Source organism: Urocitellus parryii, chromosome 15 (assembly GCF_045843805.1).
Source record: "Urocitellus parryii isolate mUroPar1 chromosome 15, mUroPar1.hap1, whole genome shotgun sequence".
Classification (NCBI taxonomy): Eukaryota; Metazoa; Chordata; class Mammalia; order Rodentia; family Sciuridae; genus Urocitellus; species Urocitellus parryii.
Genome location: NC_135545.1, coordinates 5,897,725 through 5,911,024, shown reverse-complemented (window position 1 = coordinate 5,911,024; position 13,300 = coordinate 5,897,725). Strand labels below are relative to the sequence as shown.

At 58.3% G+C, this 13,300-nt stretch overlaps 2 protein-coding genes across 2 annotated transcripts; both read right to left on the bottom strand.

Annotated features, from left to right (window-relative positions):
• Nucleotides 1–356: 356 nt before the first annotated feature.
• Nucleotides 357–5,012, bottom strand: Klk9 (kallikrein related peptidase 9). The gene is made up of 5 exons (XM_026406423.1): nt 4,970–5,012; nt 4,647–4,803; nt 2,104–2,369; nt 836–972; nt 357–509 (listed from the first exon to the last, which is right to left on the bottom strand). The coding sequence occupies exons 1-5, from the start codon at nt 5,010–5,012 to the stop codon at nt 357–359; spliced, it is 756 nt and encodes a 251-aa protein (XP_026262208.1).
• Nucleotides 5,013–8,496: 3,484 nt separating this feature from the next.
• Klk10 (kallikrein related peptidase 10) lies at nt 8,497–12,701 on the bottom strand. Its single transcript, XM_026406283.2, has 5 exons — nt 12,477–12,701; nt 11,515–11,692; nt 10,618–10,892; nt 9,198–9,331; nt 8,497–8,797 (listed from the first exon to the last, which is right to left on the bottom strand). The coding sequence occupies exons 1-5, from the start codon at nt 12,565–12,567 to the stop codon at nt 8,645–8,647; spliced, it is 831 nt and encodes a 276-aa protein (XP_026262068.1). The 5' UTR covers nt 12,568–12,701; the 3' UTR covers nt 8,497–8,644.
• Between the last annotated feature and the right edge of the window lie 599 nt (nt 12,702–13,300).

Below are 13,300 nucleotides of genomic sequence, written 5' to 3'. Positions count from 1 at the left end.
GGACTCGCTGTCGGCGGAGGCGGGGCCCAAAGGTGAAGTCCCATTGGGAAAAGTTCGGAGGGGAGGGGCTACTGGTTGAAGATGTTCCTTAGGGCGGAGCCACGCGGTGGGGCAGTTCCAGGGGATGGTGTCCCTTCTGGGTGACGTCATAGAGACTTGGCCAAGAGATGCGGACGGGTGTCCCTGCGCCTTTCCGAGGGGGTGTGGCTACACCGCGGTTTAAGCGCGGGGGCGGAGCCTGAGGGAGCGCGCAGCCTCAGTGTCCAGGGCTTAGTCTGAACCATGAAGGTTGAGGCTGGATCCCTGCAGTAACTCTCGATCCCGCGTCCTCGCACAGTCGTCCTTAGCTTGAGGGTTCAGTTTTCCTCTATGGTTTTTCGAATCCAGTCCACGTAGTGGCGTACGCTAGTAAAGACAGTGGGACGCCGGGGTCTGGAGCAGGGCTCAGCGCCTCCGGACACCACGCCTGCAAGGGTCCCATTGCAAACCAGGGGTCCCCCAGAGTCACCCTGTGCACGAGAGAAGAGCAGAGAAACTGTTAACGCCAGTCTACTCATGACAATTGCATTGGCCACTTCCTCTTTCTGGGAAGTCCCCCAGAGTCCTCAACTGGCATGTCTCCAGTTTTTCCTCTCTCAGACACAAGAGGAAAAGCTCAGAGACCCGTCTCTCCCCACGACCTGGCATTCTGAGCTCCTAGCCCTCTCCTTCCCCAGGACTCAGTGCCCCGTCCCCACCTCCCAGTCTCCTGGGAGCTGGGGTGGGGGTCTGGGGTTCCAGTTGTCTCCTCCCCCAAGATCAGGCCTATGGCCTCCTCCCCACAGCAGGGTCTTACCTGGCAGGAGCCTCGGCCCCCCTCCCACAGGCCTGCACATATCATGCTGTCTGAGATGTGGCCTGGATAAGCCCAGTGACAGAGTTTGGCGTCCAGGATGCTGATGTTGGCACACTGCAGCGTGAGTGGATACCGCACTGTTTAGGAAAGAGAGCCACAGAAAATGAGCTGCCAGCCCAGCAATTCCCCTTCCTGAGTCTTCTCTGAAGCCTTTCCACTGGAGAACCCACAGAACCACATCATAAGACTCAAGGATGGGGACAAGAGATGGTGACATAGACAGTCATAGATGTAAGAGAAACAGAGGGATGGAGGGGAGAGAGACCAAGAGCAAGAGAAAGAAAGAGGAAGCTGCAGAGAGCAAGAGACGAGAGCTGTGTATCACTCACTTGGAGGGAAATAGACCGTGGAGGGAGGTAGAGGCTCTTTAAAGGGAGATTCTCAGAGGAGACCATGAGGAAAGAGAAGAGACCCAGAGACATGGGAGGGGAGCAGGGCAATAGGGAGGGGACAGACCATCACTGACAGAGACAGAGACACACATAGAGATACTGCATAAAGCTCGAGGTAAGCTACAGCCCGTCCAAGAGAGACAGACAGGGATACAGATATGCATGTAGAATGTATGTGACACATAGCTACAAATCAGGTGCTCAGGGGACTTGCTGGGTAAATAGGAGTCCCAGTGGGGACTGTGCAGCTGGTGGGCAGCCAGAGGGGTGGAGTGCAGCGAACCCATATCTTGTCTGAAGAGGGCAGCCTCTACTCACTCTGCCCAGGGTGCTGTTCTCGGGATGTGGGCAACTGTTATCAGTTCCTTAAAAATTTCAAGCAAACCCAGAAATCTGGCTTTCTAAAGTGTCCCTGTTTTAGATGTTGGCAGCAACAAATTCAGTCTGATTTGTTTTAAAGACACTTGGGAAACTAACGCTAACATGAAAAGCCAAATGTGGCTAATGGGTTGCCAGTGTGAGTGAGATGGAGGTTTGATTGCAATTAATTCTAAGATGCACAGATGTTCACATTGAAATGTCTGTGGAACCGGGATGTGTTCTCCAGTCCGTGAGGTCAAACAATCAACTGTACTTTTTTCCATTCTTAGCAGTTCTTAAAATAATTATGTTTCTTAAACTTTCTAGCATTTTAGATTTGATGAATAGGTAGGTGAACGGGGGAGAGGACAGAGGAGAAAAGGCAGAGACGGGGGCAGGGAGCCCAGCCCTGGGCCTGAGACCCAGGGGCTGTGTCACAGGCAAGGAAGGCCATACCCTTGGGGCTAGACACTGCCCCCCAGCCTGAGATGAAGCACTGAGTGCCTGGGGCAAGGTAGGTCTGGCTGAGGCTGAGGGGCTGCACAGCAGGACTCAGGCGTGCCCGCCTGGGCAGACGGATTAGCATGATGTCATCGTTGTGGTCATTGGCACTGAGGTCCTCATTGAACCCGGGGTGGGGGAAGAAGTCTGTGACCCGGAACAGCTGCTCTGGACCCTCCCACTGCCAGAGGTGGTGCTCCCCAAGGCGCACCCACAGGTACCTGCTGGGACAGACTTCAGAAGTCACGTTAGAGGGAAGTGGTGGGGAGGGAGTCAATCAGCCTCAGTTCTCCTTTTCTCTCCATCAGGGTGCTGTGTGACCCTCCACAAGCCAGGCACCCTTTCTGGGTTTCTGCTTCCAGCTCTGACTTTCTGTCTCCCTCTGCCTGTGTAGCCCTCCCCCAACGGTTCCCCTTCATCGCCTACCATGCTGAGTGAGCCACTGTCCTTCCTGCCCCACCTAGAGTTCCAGTGGTGACCTGGGTCCCCTGGAACCTTGTAGACCACACAATTAGAACCAGACAATAACAACCCCACCTCCTGTGCCCACAGGGCTGTTGACTTGTGTGGGAGTGGCTCTAGGTATGTTTTGAGATGTGTGTGTATGGAGAGAGAGGAAATATGGAAAGTCCCCAAATTGGGGGTCATCCCATGGCCTTGGGCTTTTTCTGTCATATTCTTTACCCTGCAACGCAGTTCTTCTTCTTCTTTTTTTTTTTTTTGTGGTGCTGGGGATTGAACCTAGGACTTTGTGCATGTGAGACAAGCACTCTACCAACTGAGCTATATCCCCAGCTCTAGGCAGGGCTTCTTGAGACCTAACCTTAAGTCCTCTTGCTGCAGTCCCAGCCCACCTGATCTACTCTAGGTCCATGCTCTGAACAGGTGGGGGCCCTTTAGGGGTCTACATGTTCATCCCCCATCTCTGACCCCTGACTTAGGCCCTAGACTTATGACTGAGAATTTGGGATTTAGGAAATATGAGCTGGTATTTCTGTCTCTGTCCCTCCTCCACCCTCGTGGTCTTGACTCTGTGTTGGGGAAGTTATCCCCTACACCCCCATCTTTGCCTCTGAATCCTTTCTATCTGCCTCTCTCCTTTTTTGTTCTCTCATTTCGAGGTACAGGCCCCATTGGGCTGGCGATATAGCTCAATTAGTAGAGTGCTTGCCTCACATGCATAAGGCCCTGGTCTCAATACTCAGGAGAGAGAGAGAGAGAGAGAGAGAGAGAGAGAGAGAGAGAGAGAGAGAGACCAACTGAGAGAGACCCCGTTGTGGAGCAATGCATGATGGGAAATTCCCATCTGGCATCCTGAACCAGCATTTTTGCTTCTCTCCTGGAGAGGATATTAGAATAGACAGGCTGGCCTCTGCTCAGAGATAGCATATAGAAGATGACTGCATCCCATAAATCCTAAAGTGCCCAGAATCTAAGATTCTGGAATTTGAAGATCCCAACACCCACTGTCTATTGTTGTAGGAGTCTCAGAGGCTCAATTTTAGAATTTTATGGATCCAAGATTCTAACATCCTATATTTCTGTGAGATAAAAAGTACCGGATTGGGCTGGGGTTGTAGCCCAGTGGTAGAGCACTTGCCTGGCATGTGTGAGGTCCCGGGTTCAATCCCCAAGACTTCCAAAGACAAAACAAAACCCTAGAACATCATCATTCTAGATCCATAAATCCCTGATTTTAGAAATTAAGTGTCTAGGAGTCAATGAATTTAAGATTCAAAGCTCTCTGAGTGAAGCTCCCTGTCTTTTAAGACTCTGGCATGATCAAATTCTGAGGTATTGATTCTACATGTTTATGAAAATAGGCTTCTAGAATTCTGGAATCACAGTGTCTGTGAATCAAAGATTCCATGACTGTAAGTCTCAATGTCCCATGAGCCTAAGACACTTGGAACCTAAGATTCTAGGATTGCACTAGCCAACACTGCCACTGAGCACTTGAAATGTGGCATGTCCCAACTGAGATGTATTATCTGTAGAAAATACATGCTGGATTGCAAAGCTTTACTTAAAAAAAAAAAGTGAGCTATGTCATTCATAAGTATTTAAAATGTTATTACATTTTGAATCAATATTTTGAGCATGTCCAATTAAATCTGTTATTAAAGTCAAATTTGCCTGTTTCTTTTTACTTTTTAAAGGTGTCTACTGGAAAACTTCAGCTACACCTGTGTCTGGCATGACATTTCCGCTCCCTGGGCTGATCATGTAGATCATGTAGATCCCCGAGGCCTCTGCATCTGTGATTCCAGAATTCCAAGGCTCCAAGATTTCCAGACTCTAGGATTCTGGGTTTCTCGGGCCAAAGCCTCGAATCTTAGACTCCTAGAACCTGGGATGTTTTAGGGCTCTGGAATGAAGAGTTGGACTTCTGGGGTCAGAAATGGAGGTCCCTCTGTGCTCCACCCTGAGGCCCCTCCTGCACCACCCGCTCGGGCTCCCCATTCCGCTGGCCAGCGTGGCTGGTCCGGGGCACTCACGGCTTGCGGCAGTGGGCAGCTGTGAGCAGCCAGCGGTCACTGATGAGAGTTGCCCCGCAGAAGAGCCGGGTGAGGTAGAACAGGCCAGCCTGCCAGGGCTGTGAGTTGCGTTGACATTCCTCCGCCCCGATGGTGCGGGTGTCTGCCCAGCCTTGCCCTGGGGTGGGGGCAAGAGGGGTCAGGGACAGCAGGCGGGAAGGGAGGGCCTGGGAGGGGAGGCCGAGCCCAGAAGGCAGGGTGCCTGAGCTGGGGCGGGGAGGCCGGCTCAGAGGGGCTGGGCAGGAGCCGAGCCCGAGAGGGCAGCAGGGCTGCGGTGGGCTCACCTGCTAGAAGGGACAGCAGAGCCCAGGTGAATCCCAGCTTCATGACCTCGGGGCGAGCAGGTCCTCAGCTGGCGCTTGGTGCCCGAGCTTCTTTAAGGTACACCATGCATCTCCTTCCTCCTCCCCGGGGCGGCCCCTGTGATTAATCAGCATTGGGAAACGTCCCTGGGGGAGGGGGAAACCCTGGGGTTGTGCTAGGGGTGGGGGAACCTTGGGAGGGGCGGTGGGCTCAGGGGGACCCCCCTATTGGGGGAGCTGGACCAGAACTCCACTAAATGGGAAGGGGTGCAGGTGTGTGGAGGGGATGTGGGTGGCTCCTCTGGGCCTTCAGAGTGGGGGCTGCTCTTCCCCATGACCTTGGGCTGCAGGATCTGGATAGAATCTCAAGGCCTGGAGGAGGCAGGGTGCCTAGGGCAGGATCCCAGGAGGAAGGTGCGTGGACTTTGGGAGCCGGACCCACCCCTGGGTGGCTGCCCAGAGCCTAGGCTGGGGAGAAGGACCCAGGCAGGCAGAGCGAAATGTCAGGGGAGAGAGGACGAACAAGAGGGGGACATCAGTGAGAGGACCCCAGGCAGGCCAGGGCCACAGGGAGCCCCATACTGCACAGAACCCTCCCTGCCCTGGGGACTTGAGCCCGTCCCCAAAAGAGAGAGGCCTCTTCCACGGTTGGGGAGCCTGTTTCCCACCCCGTTAATCCCCTCCTGTCCCAGCCTGCCCCCTTCCCTACAGCCCCACCACCCCAGGGACCAGGTGCCCCACCTGCCTGGACCCACGTGCCCTGCCTGCTCTCTTAATGCCACCTGATCTCTGCCAAGTCCCAGGAGCTTTGGCCATATCCTCCCCACCCATCTCTCCCTTCCCTGCCTCCACTGTCCTTCCCATCACCCCCTCGCCTGGCCTCTTTCCCCATTTCTTCTCACCAGCTGGGCGCCCCTGGGGAGCCAGGCCCAGGTCTGACTCATCTCTGTGTCCCCAGAATCACCCGTCTGGGCTGGGCTCACAGGAGTCTTCAGGAGATGTCAATTGGTGAGTGACGTCTTTCCCCACAGCCTTCTTTATCTGGTGAACTCTTACTCACCCTCCAGGGCCCAACCTAAATGTCCCTCCACCAAGGTGCCTTCTCTTAGCTCTCCAGGCAGAGTCACCCCTGGCTTCCCTGGGCACTCACAGCCCCTTCCGCTCTCCCTTGGCCCCGGGCTTATCAGCTGGGTGGCTCCATCTGGATGTCCCCAGCTGTGGTCTCAGGGTCTGGGCCGTGCGTTCTGGAACTGAACCATCTGTGCCCAAGTCCCCTGCTGGCACCGGCTAGGCATGTGACCTAGGGCAGGTCACCAGGCCTCTCTCCTCTGCTCAGTAGCAGTAATATCCAGGCTTTCAGGGGGCAGTGGGGGGCAACGGCTAAGAGACTGGGAGCACCCAGGAGCGGGCCGACTCGCAGTGGGTACTCAGTCAGCCTGGCTCTCCGTCTCCTGAGGAGTCCACACGACCTTCCTCAGAGCATGACAAGCCTGTGGTCAATTCCTCCCTCTCCCAAAGGACCTACTGTGTGATGAGAGCCCCACTAAACTGCTTTACAGGATACTGAAAAGCTCTCTTCATTCTGTACCTAGAGAAGGCATTGCTCATGAATATCAGCCCATTCGATCCTGGTGAGAGTCTAGTCAAGCAGGTATCTCAGCGCAGAGCGGAGAACTGAAGTACAGAAAGCATTCGAATAACTAGCTCAAGGTGCCATGGTGATATGCATTGTCTTCTTTCGCTGGCGAACTCCTGCTTATCATTTAACACCCTCCCAAATATCCCTTGGTGTGAGAAGCCTCCCAACTCCTTCAGGCAAAGTCCTCAGGCGCTCCGAGGTGTGTCTGTGGTGCGTGGACTGATGGATCTGTGTTCCTAGTTCATTCAACAATACGCTGATGGTTTCTGTGTCAGGCACTGGAGCAAGTGCTTAGAATACACAGTGGACAGTACCTGAGTCCTTGTCCTCACGGACTCTGTGTGTGGGGGGACGCACAGTCATTATCAAGTAAACAGGTGAATGAAATAATTCCAGCTATAATGAGGGCTGTGAAAGAAAGAAAGGGAGCAGTGGGATTGGTGACCAAAAGGGGACCCCTTTCCAGGACAATCCAGGAAAGCTTCCTGGAGGAGGTGACCTTTGAATGGAGACCTGAATGACAAGAATGTCAGTCCTGCCTGCCTCCCTCCTGGACCTGACGCACAGCTTCCTGAGGGCAGGGCTTAGTCAGACTCATCTCCGGGGCCTGGCACAAGACGCAGCTGCGTAAACAGCACGGAGTGCGTGAAGGCATGGGCGGATTGACTGGAAATGTGTCCAGCCCCGAGTTCCACCTACTTCACTTGTGATCCCTGATGACCAACCGGGCTGATACATAGGACTGACATTTCCTGGGTGTGCTATGGGGTGGGACGAGGAAGAGCCAAGGGAAGGAAGTGGTATACCCTACTGTGTGCTCAGACCTCGACTGCCCATCTTCTGAGGGCTCTGTGGGAGCAGGGACCTTGTGGTCACCAGTGTGTCCCCATCACCCAGCATGGGGCCTAGCATAGAACAGATGCTCAATAAATTGGTGTTTGAAAGGGCAACCCAGCCCATGCTCTGTGGAAGAGTCCTGCTGTGTCAATGTTCAGCTGCGCCATAACTTACAAGTTCAGACTCCAAAGTCCAGGCGAAGCTGAGACCCTCGGAGATCTGCTTGTTTTGTTTTGCCTGGATTCTGTGTGTAAACCCCCCTCCCCCAGGACAGAAATATTTACAGAGACAATTTCAGGGAGAGGGAAACAACCCCTCCTTCCAAGCTTCCAGGACAAACGTCTCAAAGCCAGTTAATAACAAACCAAAGATTCTCCCTGAACCTCAGAGGCTCTGGGCACCGAGGTAGGAAGAGGCTTGGCCCTCTGGTCCTGGGGGCCCGGAAGGATGCAGGGTGAGTTCCCTTCCGTGGCCCCATGAAGGCAGAGAGCAAGCAGATGAGTCAAGGGCAGCCTCACGGCTGCTGGGACAGAGGAGCTGGTGTCGGGTGGACCCAGAAGTGGGAAGTAGTGGGTGGGAAGGAGGAAGCAGGTGCAGTGCTCCCTGAAGCCCAGATGGAGAGCAGGGAATGGTCCTCCCATCAGCCCAGGGTGGGGCTGGGGTTTGGAGTGAGGGCTATGCTGGACTCTTCTGCCTTGGACAGAGACACTGTTACCACGATGTGGTCACGACAACAGGTACCGTTTAGTCAGCGCTCACACTCATTGATCAGGCTTACATGACAATTACCAGAAAGATTTACCCACGTTCCGTCACCTGTGCCTGATGGTGCATTTAAGAGGTAGGCACTTCATTGTCCCTGTTTTTCAGGCGAGGAAACCAAGGCTCAGAGAGGGTACATGGCTTGCCCCGGGACACTCAGCAGTGAATGGTAGAGGAAGCCAGGTCGGCTGACTCTGATAACTTCGCTCAGAGATTAGGTGACTTTCAGGTTCCTCACTTTTCCTGAACAAACCTTTGCCACAACTTTCTCTTCTTTGGCTCCAGAGTGAGCAGAGAACAGGAGTGTCAGGGGAATGAGGGAAGAGAACAGATGGGCAGGCAGGGTACGGAGGGTCTGGCCAGCCGGGGAGGAAGGGCCGAGGAGGAGGACAGGTGGTGAAGGGGTCTTGGGGGCTGGATCATTTGGAGCGGATGGTTTTCTTGATCCAGGGGACATATTTGCAGATCTGGGTGTAAACAGCCGGGTGCTGGGCAGAGCCGCAGGGGTAAACGCCCCAGGAGAGGATGCCCTGTAGGGTCTGGTCACATACCAAGGGGCCGCCCGAGTCGCTCTGCAGGTGGGAGAAGGGAGACCCCAATGTGAGAGCTTCCACTTGGGGTCTGATGAGGAGGGAAGGGGCTGGGGCCAGGCTAGAGTTAGGTGGGATAATGATGGGGTCGGGTGGGGCTGGAGTTAGGTGTGAGGTTGGTGTGCACTGGGGTGAGGATGGACGTGGACTTGGGGTCCAGGGTAGGGTCAGGAGATGTGCTGGGGTTGAGGTTGGACTCTGGATCATGGTAGGTGAGGGTGGATAGGGATCGGGAGATGGGAGGATTGGTGGGGTGAGGACAGCTGGAGGGTGGGCTAGGGGCTGAGAGGGTGAGGAACAGGGCGGGCCTGGGGTCAAGGATGGAGCAGGGAACGGGGTTGGGGCAGGGACAGGCATCTCTTTCCTCCTGGCCATTCCCTACCTGGCAAGGGTCCTGGCCCTGGTCCAGTCCAGCACAAATCATGTTGTTGGTGATCACTCCAGGGTAGAAGACTTCGCATGCTTTAGGGGTCAGGAGAGTGACCCTGGAGCAGCTCAGGCCCTTGTTGTACTTCACTGATGGGAGAACATGCCAGGTGATTCCTAGGGCCAGCCTAGCTACCCAGGGGTTAGATGCAAGACTGCCTAGCCCAGGCCCCAGATGTCCTCCAGGAATCAGGCCCAGCCTCCCCTATTAGGCCCAGGGATCCAAGCCCAGCCCTCCTCCCTCAGACCTGAGGTCCAGGCCCAGCTTCCTCCCTCAGACCCAGGGTCCAGGCCCAGCCTCCTCCCTCAGACCCAGGGTCCAGGCCCAGCCCTCCTCCCTCAGACCCAGGGTCCAGGCCCAGCCTCCTCCCTCAGACCCGGGGTCCAGGCCCAGCCTCCCCCCTCAGACCCAGGGGTCCAGGCCCAGCCTCCCCCCTCAGACCCAGGGGTCCAGGCCCAGCCTCCCCCCTCACACCCAGGGGTCCAGGCCCAGCCTCCTCCCTCAGACTCAGGGTCCAGGCCCAGCCTCCTCCCTCAGACCCAGGGTCCAGGCCCAGCCTCCTCCCTCAGACCCAGGGTCCAGGCCCAGCCTCCTCCCTCAGACCCAGGGTCCAGGCCCAGCCTCCTCCCTCAGACCCAGGGTCCAGGCCCAGCCTCCCCCCTCACACCCAGGGGTCCAGGCCCAGCCTCCCCCCTCACACCCAGGGGTCCAGGCCCAGCCTCCTCCCTCAGACCCAGGGTCCAGGCCCAGCCTCCTCCCTCAGACCCAGGGTCCAGGCCCAGCCTCCTCCCTCAGAGCCAGGGTCCAGGCCCAGCCTCCTCCCTCAGACCCAGGGTCCAGGCCCAGCCTCCCCCCTCACACCCAGGGGTCCAGGCCCAGCCTCCCCCCTCACACCCAGGGGTCCAGGCCCAGCCTCCTCCCTCAGACCCAGGGTCCAGGCCCAGCCTCCTCCCTCAGACCCAGGGTCCAGGCCCAGCCTCCTCCCTCAGACCCAGGGTCCAGGCCCAGCCTCCTCCCTCAGGCCCAGGGGTCCAGGCCCAGCCTCCCCCCTCACACCCAGGGGTCCAGGCCCAGCCTCCCCCCTCACACCCAGGGGTCCAGGCCCAGCCTCCCCCCTCACACCCAGGGGTCCAGGCCCAGCCTCCTCCCTCAGACCCAGGGTCCAGGCCCAGCCTCCTCCCTCAGACCCAGGGTCCAGGCCCAGCCTCCTCCCTCAGACCCAGGGTCCAGGCCCAGCCTCCTCCCTCAGACCCAGGGTCCAGGCCCAGCCTCCCCCCTCACACCCAGGGGTCCAGGCCCAGCCTCCTCCCTCAGCCCTGAGGTGCAGGCCCCACCCCTCCTCCCTGAGATGCCAGCCTCAGGCCCCCACTCTTGCCTCTCCGGGAGGATGTGGTGCCCCAGCCAGCAATCTGGCACTGGTCTCCAGGCTGGGCGCAGCGGTTGGGCAGCTGCAGGACCTGGACGCGGGGCCCCTGCACAACGGGCCTGCCCAGCTTCAGCAGCATGAGGTCATGCTCATCTGTCCGCCTTGGCAGGATGGGGCCTGAGCCCTGGAGGTACTTGGGGTGGACCACGGGGTGGCCAGCCAGGCGGAGCTGCTCCCCCTGGAGAAGAAGCAGGTGGTCGTCCCCAACTCGAGCCCACAGGGACCTGGGGAGGAAAGAGTCACAGGGAGGCAAAGCCTTCTTGGAGCTTGGGCCCCGGGCTCGGGGTCCCTGGGGTGCAGGCAGGGAGTGAGGACCCACACCTGTGTCCTGAGGTAGGAGGGGTCTGAGGGAAGAGGGCCACAGGAGCAGGGGAGGCAGGGGCTGGAGAGGGAGTGGGGCCTGTGCCTGGACTCCTGGACATGGGGGCAGCGGTTCCTGGGTTCTGCAGGAGTTGAGGGCTGGGGGCTGGTCCTGGTTAGGTCTACCTCCTGCTTTCTCTCTAATGACACCCAGTCCTTCTCCCTGGGTGGGGACTCCGGAGGTGAACATTACCCTTTACTTCTAAGTTCCTGACCACATGAGATCCCCACTTGGGCCTCTTGCATACAACTACCTACTCCCAGTGGAAGGGCAGAATCAGCTAGCTGGGCAGGCATCATGGACCCGGAAACACTGAGAAGGACCACACCGCCCCCTGGTGTCCACCGCACAAGCCCTGCCTCTCCATCTCCAGGAAGGCCTCCACGATTCTGGAGCTGGGAGAGACCCAGTTGTTCCTGCTCTTCCCGCCCCTCCCTGGGATTGGTTCCCACCCACTCCATGGCGTCCTCAGGAGCATCCCCTACTTGTCGTTCCAGCAGTGCGCTGCCGTGAGCACCCAGCTCTCGTCCACTAGGACGCCTGCGCAGTGGAATTTGAGGCCCTTGAAGAGGGAGACCTGCCAGGGCTGCGAGCCGCGCGTGCAGGGGGCGCCAAAGGCCGCAAGTTCCAAGCCCGTGTCATTTACTGGGAGCGCATCCGCGGCTGGAGAGAGAACGGAGAATGCGGGGCGGGGATAAGAGCCCGTAGGGAGAATCTGGGGATTGGCCTGGCAGGGAGGGGGACGCTGCCAGACACCAGGGAGTGGAGAACAGGGGGACTGCTTGAACCGAATGAAAGTGGGCGAAGAAAGGCGCGAATGTGCAAGGAGAGGTGGACCCAGTAGCGCAAGTCAGAATGGGGGGGTCTGGAGGGGCGAGGACCCCACACCTGACGCTGCGCGCACGGAGGGGTGGTAAGGCGGGGCCGCGGAGGACTGCGGCTTGGAAAGGGGCGGAGACAGACTGCGGCTGAAGATAGGGGGCGGAGCTAGAACTCGGCGGGACTCTAAAGGGGGCGGAGCTGGAACCCGGCGAGCGGCCAGGGGGTGGAAACAGAAGGTGGCAGGGCGGTAAGGGGGCGTGGCCAGAACGCAGGTGGCTGATGGAAAGCCATCAGGGAGGAGGGATGGGAATACGCAAGTGGAATTGGAAAACAGGAGGGGGTAAAAAGTGGCAAGGCAAAGCTTGGGAAAATGCGGCAGAGTGAGAAGAGGCGGGGACAGAATGAGTAGGGGGAGCAGAAGGACTGGGGCCGGACAGCACAGTCTGATGGGGCGGGACACCAGGGGCCGAGCTAGCAAAGGGGCTCCCGGCTGCGGCTGCGACCCGTGCTCGGGAACGTGGGGTGGGTGCGGGGGTCCCCAAGGGAGAAGTGCGCGAGGGCGGGTGGCGGCGCGTACTCCTCCCTCGGTCCCGGCCCTTCGGCCGTCCCCTGTTTCCCGTCTCACCCCAGAGTTGCGCCATCAATAGCGGCAGCAGCAGCTTCATCGGGGCCCAGACGCCAGAGGCAGCGGAAAGGTGGCGGTGCGAGGGTTTCATGGCGAGGACCAGGGCTGGGAGACGGGAGGCGGGTTAAAACAGATGCTCAGTCAGGGACCCCCACCTCGCGGCTCTGTCCGTCCTGCCTGGGCCACCCCAGATGGCCGCGACCGGTTTGACCTGCAGCCGACCACCGCGGGGGCGGGGGAGCTGGCAATTCGGGCCTGAACTGCCCTAATGGGAGCAATTACCCTAATGACACCCTTGGTAGCTTCCTCCTCGAGTGGCTTCCTCCCTTCCTCCCTATGTCCCAGAGGAGACCTCCGAGAGCCCGGGCGGCAGCGGTGGCCAGCCTTGTCGCGCGCCGGGTTTCACCCTCCTTCGCAGGTGGGGTGGGGATCCCAGACCTGAGCCAATGGGGACCTCTTCTAAATTGCACTCTGTGGGGTTTCCCCGTCCCACCAGTAGGGAAATCGAGGCTCAGACAGGGCTCCTGCCTGTGGCCGGAGGGTCCCCACCCAACCTCTCCGCATCCGCCCCGACGCGGGTGGACTGCATCCCGCTTCACCTGGGAGTCCTCAGTAGGCAGGAGGAAGAAGAACCAGAGGCCCCTGCCCTGCTGTGCGGGCCGCCAGCATCCTCTGCCCAGGGACCCCTGGCAGACCTTCCCTTTTAACCCTCGAGATCCCGGAAGCTTCCCCACCCTTCCCCCAGGGATTCACTCCCTCTTTTCCCTCTGCCTAATGACTCCGTGGGTGAGGCTGGCACCGACCTGGGCCCCAGATTCCTGCCC